General features: G+C 58.6%; 1 protein-coding gene across 1 annotated transcript in view; it reads left to right on the forward strand.

The window, feature by feature from the left end:
• Positions 1-6,003, forward strand: part of LOC111157128 (pseudouridine 5'-phosphatase) — a 77,196-nt gene extending 71,193 nt beyond the window's left edge. The window contains exon 4 of the mRNA XM_022518369.1: positions 5,340-6,003. Coding sequence (XP_022374077.1) covers positions 5,340-5,516 — 177 coding nt within the window. The 3' untranslated portion in view covers positions 5,517-6,003. The remainder of the gene's footprint in view (positions 1-5,339) is intronic.
• The last annotated feature ends 680 nt before the right edge of the window (positions 6,004-6,683 follow it).

Consider the following 6,683-nt stretch of genomic DNA (forward strand, 5'->3'; position numbering starts at 1 on the left):
GAGGGGTGATAGATGATGGAAGAAGGGAGGACAGGAGAGGAATGGATGGATAGATGGCTGATGGTTGGACAGAAGGATAGATGATAGATAGAAGGAGGGAGGGATGGATAGATGATGGAGGCAAGAAGGCAGTGAAGGATGGATAGATGGGTAGATGATGGATGGAGGGAGGGATGGATAGATGGTAGATGGAGGCAGGAAGGGAGGGAGGAATGGATGCATAGATAGGCGGTTGATGGTTGGATAGATGGGTAAATAGATGACGGATAGAGGGATGGATAGATGATGGAGGGAAGAAGGCAGGGAGGAATCGGTGAATAGATAGCTCACAGATGGAGGGATGGAGGGATGGGAGGATGGATGGGTAGATAGGCATGAATGCATGGTTGGATGCATAGATGGGGGCATGGATGGACAAACAATATAAACAAAAGTACTAATTAATAGCAAAATACATGCGAACTTCTGTCATTTTAATCTTACTTAAAGGCTTATTATTTAACTAGATCCCTCATGAAGGGTATGCAGACTCGTCCTCACAGTACTGTGGTACTTACACTAAGGCGCCGTCTGACCAGAACATGGAGATAAATAAAACCAACCTTAGCTATGAGCTCTGCTGACGGAAAATCCCTCAGAAATGAAGCTTACAGCCTCCTTCGGGTTTTCATGTCTCACAGTGGAAGACCCGAACTTGGCATTACAGAATGAATGCAGAGCATAAAATCTGCAAACAGCGATGCACGGTTTTCACTTAGAAACCGTGGTTTAGTCAGCTCTGCTTCCAGGGATTGGAGTCAGACCATCCCTGCTGAGTCGCGACGGGCACGCCCGCAGGAGTCCTTCACGTGTGCACACGGGCAACCCCAGATCGTCTTCGGAGCATTTGGGGAGTGAACCTGAAGTGAGTTCTTCTCCGATTTTGCCCCACCAACAAGGGAGAAGCCCTGTTCCCTCGAGACCATGTAGTCACGTGTGAAACGTGTGCCGGTTCCTTAAAAGGCTCCATGGTGACTGCTGGAAACATAGGCTTAGACACCGCGTGAACCCTCTAGTCAGTCTGGGCACTTCTGTCCCGTGGGAACTCGGGACCGGAGTTGAAGACCGGCCCTCGTCCAGTCAGTCCCCTCCCTCTGGGGCCCCCGCCAGCCTGTCCTCACTCTGCTGACCTGAGCTGGTGAGGACACATGACCAGAGGGCACAGTGGGGACACAGACTCCCTCGTGACCCAAAGGCACAGTGTGGGGGCCCAGCAGGAAGCATGACCCTGGCGTCAGAGCAGAGGGGAAGATGGACAGGACACCGCTGGGTGGCTGTCCCTCCCTCCAGATCACAGTCTCCTAGCACTGCTCCTGTTCCTCCTGGCTCCTGAGCTTACCATACAGAAGCCGAGGGCTGCCACGGCCCTGCCCGCTCTCCCCGTCACTCATCGCCGTCGTGGCTGGGCACCTGGCCACACAGCCTCCTTCTCTGCTGAACCTGTCACAAAACCAAGCTGCCTTCCACTGAGACAGTGGCCCCCGCGCCCCGGGTCAGAAAGGTTGGAACGACCTTTGCTTCCTGTCCCACGCCTCCACCATCAGACTGCCTTTTGCTGAAGTATTTGCAGAATCCCACGCATTTCTGTGCCTCCCACCAAGGTCACACAAGAGCGTCTCACGCCGGACTGGTGTGTCCCATGATGGCACGTCGTCGTCAGACGGTGTCTGTCTTTCAAGGATTCAAGTGCGAGGACCCGGGGAGGCCCCGGCTGCCGCTGCGGACAGGTGGCGAGGAGACGCGCACGGACGCCGCGGACCGGGCTCTGCTTCGCGTACGCGTGTGCAGACGAGTGCTTTCGGCACGTCTGGGCCGGGAGCCCCTGAAACACTTTGTCTCCTGGATCCTTGCAGGTGTCCCTCTTTGTGAATCCAGCCCCTCGGGCTACCCTGGAATTAAGCCCATCTCGGGGATGAGCTGTGGAGACGCAATTCGGATTTACTTTCGCCGTCAGCGTGCACTGTGACAAGAACGTGACATCGTGCAGACCCAGGCTCGGGTCCTACGTTCTGCCACCTGCGTGCCCGTGTGAATGCCCGCTTCCTCCCGAACTTGCCGTGGCCCGGAGCCCTTCCCTGTGACACGGACAGGGCCGGGTCACCCGCTGGGCTCCAGCCCTGCAGCCCCTTGGTCGCGCTGTGTCCTGGGCCGGGACGGCTCCAGCGTCTCTGCTGAATCAGCCGGAGGTCAGCAGATGCTCACTGTCGGCCGGGACGCCCCGAGAAGCCAGGACGCTTCAACCCCCACCTCACGGCCAGGGGCCGTCTCTGTCCTGTGCACATGGGCCAGAGGACGGTGTTCCCCCTGTTCAGCAGCTTCCTCGAGGTCGTGGGAGCATGTCCTGGAGAACCCACCGCCTGTGGCACGCTACCAAAAATCACACGTTAATCAGAGCGCGCCCCACACACGTCCACACAGGTGCACACATGAATCTCATGGCAAAGGGCCGGGACGCAGGGTCAGGGAGGGACCAAGGTGTCTGCTGCCCCAGTCCTCCTTCCTGCAAGGTAAATAGTTCCTCATGTAAATAGTTCACATTTTGCAGGTGGGTGTGGAGGGATTTATGATCTGGTGTCATGCGTGAGCGCAGGGTGGGAAGGATTAGGTCAGAGCTCGGGGAACGCAGAGACCTTCACAGAAGGACGCGGAGCACAGCGGGGTGAGACTCCCTTTCCGTGAGCCGGGCGCGGCGGGCAGAAACCACACGGAGACGCTTGCGTCTTTGACTAGAACCCTTCTTCCTGCCGTGTATGCGGGAGCCGAGCTGTGCTGTCCTGGCTTCTGTCTTTCATTGGCTTCATGACCGTCGAGTACTGCGATGAACAGAGCCGTGTCGGCACTTTTCCGACATTGGCTGTCGGGTTTCCGTAGGGAGATGCGCTACTACGCTATGACTGATCGTGTGGCTGCCCGTGGCGCGGCCTGTTCCGCCACCTCCGCGCTGCTGCGGCTCCCCGCCCTCCCGCTCTTCCCCGTGCCTCGACGGCTCCGCGCGCTCCGTGCGCATCGCAGCCCTCACGGGTCCATCCCAGGGCGCGTGTGCGCGGTCCCGTCGGCCGCTGGTGCGGACGCGTCGCTAATGGGAACCAAACCGGCTCGATGAGCGCATGTGAGGGGACGGCCGACCTCCGGAGAGGGATGCCGGTGCTCTACGCCGCGGCCCTCAATGCCCGCGGGGTTCTGCTCATCCCTCTCCGTCCCTCGCGGCCCGTGCTGGGATGCGGCCAGCGCGTCCGCAAGGAGCGCTCCGCTGCGCACGTCCTCCGCCGAGTTCCGGGCCCTCGTTTCGGTGACTGTCCCGGTTTCTGAGGCTGCAGGTCTCCCTCCCATGGCCCTTGGCAGGAGCCGCACAAAGAAAACAAAAGCTGCTTTTCATGACTTCTGCCGAGCACCGTTGCCCAGACGGACGGACGGACAAACCGTCTTCCTCTCTTCCCGCTGACCTTTCCTGGTGGCCTGCGCAAAGCGCCAGACCCTCCTGGAACGTGGGGCGTCCGTCCACTCCCCGGAGCCCCTGGACGTGTAAGTGCCCCTCGTGGTCCCACATGCGGCAGTGGAGGACACGGAGAGTGCGGTGTGGGCTCTCGTGGAAAGACGCGAGCCTGCAAGTGCCCCTAAGAACGCGTGTCTGAGGCCAGAAGAAGAGGGAAGGTGCCCGTTCTAAGAAGACTCAGTGCGACTCCATGGACACCATTGCCTCTGGGTGGACGCCCACAGCTTGCAAAAGAGCCCGCGCGCCTGCGTAAGTTCTCAGAACGAAGGCAGAGGGACAGAGCGCACTGTTTCTCCGAATCTGCCTTGTTTTCAGAGCTCAGAGGCCCACTCCCAGGGCAGACCGGCCCCCATTGTGAACATAGCCTGTCACTGCTCCCGAGCTGTCCCTGCGATGCGTGCGGCCCTCACCTCGGCCTCACAGGGAAGGGGGCTCACCTCTCGTAGCCCAGGCAGAAGGAAAGGGGGGAAGAGAAAAGGAAAGGGTCCGTGTTCTGCTCCCGACCACTCCACCAGGAAAGAACATTGCTCTGTCTGTGTTTGAACGTCCACGAGTGTCGTGAGTGTGCACTTTTGTGTGAGTGTGTGTGCTACACGTGTGCCTGAGTGCCCGTTTCTGTGTGTGTGTATGTGAACGTGTGTGTGTGCAGGTGTCTGAGTGTGCTCACGTGTACCTGAGTGCCAGCTTCTTCACTGTGCGAGTCTGATGTGTGCACGTGTGAGTGAGTGTGAACGTGTATGCGTTTGCCAGTGACCCGCAGGCCCCAGGGCAGACAGAACTTGCCGTGCCGCACCGCACCCCGAGCAGCGTCCGTGACCCTCGCTGGGTCACTGGCACAGTGCGGTGCCACTGCCCACCCGTGACAGAGTTCTCGTGATGAAAGGAGGGGGACAGGGCTCGGGAAGGTGGAAAGGTGTGACCTGGGCATCTCCTGGCAGCTGGGGGTCACCTGTGGACAGTAGGGGAACAACAGGCAAGCTCCTCCCAGCCGTGATCACAGCCCCGTTACGCATGTCGGGTCCCTACAGAGAAGAATCCTCACGGACAGAATCAATGAGGCTGTTTCCAGACACGGAGGGAACTTGCTGGGTGCCTGTCTGCCCTGAATGCCGAGTGACGGAGGACAACGGGCTCATCTACGCACGCACAGACTTGGGCTCTTTCGATTTCAGAGTCTCAGAGCATTATTCCCAGTATGGCACGTTTCGGAGCTGCCTGATAAACACAGTGCCCAGAATCCCCCTTGTAGATGTGGGTGTCTGACGGGGTGGCAGTGTCTGGGGTTTAATAGGGTGGGTTTGCGTGGTAAGCCGAAGGAGATCGCGCTCCTGGGAGCTGGTCTCGGTGCTGGAGGTAGTCACCTTGTGCACACACAGACCAGGCTTTCGCTCAGACCTTAACCACTCACTTTCCACACTGCGGTTCCTAAAACGCCTGAGGTCTGGACTGACTTCATGTTTAAAACACGTGCTCCCCCCCCCACACACTTGACTCTTGTGCTCTGATTGTCCCATTATTGATGACACAGATTTGTACGATTCCAAGAGAACACAAAGCTAGCATCCCGTCTTGCCACCCAGCTACACCATGTGTCACGAGCGCCTTGTCGGCAGTGACGGAACGCTGTCCCCTGTACCGTCGGGACTGCGGGAAGCCTGCGGGACGGTGTGTACGACTTCGTCTCTGTGTCCGTGTGCACCGCGGCAGCGCCGGCAAGCACGTCCATCGTAAAAATCGTGAAAACCTAGTCTAGCTGCCTGGTTACGGGAAAGGCCGTCTCAACCTTGTCTCTCTTCCTACCCCACAGTGCCTCGTGTTTGAAGACGCTCCCAACGGCGTGGAGGCGGCCCTCGCAGCCGGCATGCAGGTGGTCATGGTTCCAGATCGGAACCTGCACCGACGCCTGACGTCCAAGGCCACCCTGGTGCTGGATTCCCTGGAGGACTTCCAGCCCGAGCTGTTCGGTTTGCCGCCCTACGCGTGAGCGGCCCGCCCTGCCTCCCGGCCACACAGCGCCCGCTCAGCTGAACCCCGGCACCCAGGAGATCGCCACATGACCGGTCCTTCCAGCCCGTGAACTCGACCTTCTATCCCACGTGGCCTCGGCATGGCGGACCCGTGCTGACAAGCCACGTCCCAGCTGAGAGACCGCCCAGCAGACGCAGCCTATGACAGGGACCGAAACGCTCATTTACATGATCCTACACCCTATGGGGGTGACCGTACGGTGTCGTGGCCTCGCAGTAGTCATGCAAGAGTCACGTACGGCCAGGACACACCCTTGCGTGACAGTGCTCGTGCGTGCACGTGTATGTGTGCCTGCGTACGTATACGTACTTACACGTATGCTCGTAAATGTAAAACACGTCCTTTTCCAAGACAAAACTAAATCCTCTCTGTGTTCCTTTCTTTTCCTTTTCGGTTTTTCTAAACCCTGGCTGGAAAACGTGAAATATATGTGTGTGCTTACACATATGTGTGTGTGTATGTACGTAGGTACGTATACGTTCTATTTATATCCTTTCCTTACGACGTCGCTTCTTAAAGTGTGGGTCTAAATGTGCCATAGCAGCTGACGGAAGTGAGATCATCGCTGCATTTCATTTGCAATCTGAGTGGAAACGCCGTGTCGTGGACGAACACGGAGAAATCAAAATGAAAATTGACCATCTTCTGTGCCCTCAAGACTTCTAGGTGGACCTCTGTTCAGAGGCCGTGCCCCTAGAACCTCTCGGTGGACCTCCGCTCAGAGGCCGTGCCCCTAGAACCTCTCGGTGGACCTCCGCTCAGAGGCTGTGCCCCTAGAACCTCTCGGTGGACCTCTGCTCAGAGGCCGTGCCCACAGGACCTCTCGGTGGACCTCCGCTCAGAGGCCGTGCCCTCAGAACTTGTCGGTGGACCTCCGCTCAGAGGCTATGCCCTCAGAACTTGTCGGTGGACCTCCACTCAGAGGCCGTGCCCACAGGACCTCTCGGTGGATCTCCGCTCAGAGGCTGTGCCCCTAGAACCTCTCGGTGGACCTCCGCTTAGAGGCCGTGCCCTCAGAACTTGTCGGTGGACCTCCGCTCAGAGGCCGTGCCCCTAGAACCTCTCGGTGGACCTCTGCTCAGAGGCCGTGCCCCTAGAACCTCTCGGTGGACCTCTGCTCAGA

This window comes from Enhydra lutris, unplaced genomic scaffold (genome assembly GCF_002288905.1).
Source record: "Enhydra lutris kenyoni isolate GAN:26980312 unplaced genomic scaffold, ASM228890v2 scaffoldscaffold52, whole genome shotgun sequence".
NCBI classification, from domain to species: Eukaryota; Metazoa; Chordata; class Mammalia; order Carnivora; family Mustelidae; genus Enhydra; species Enhydra lutris.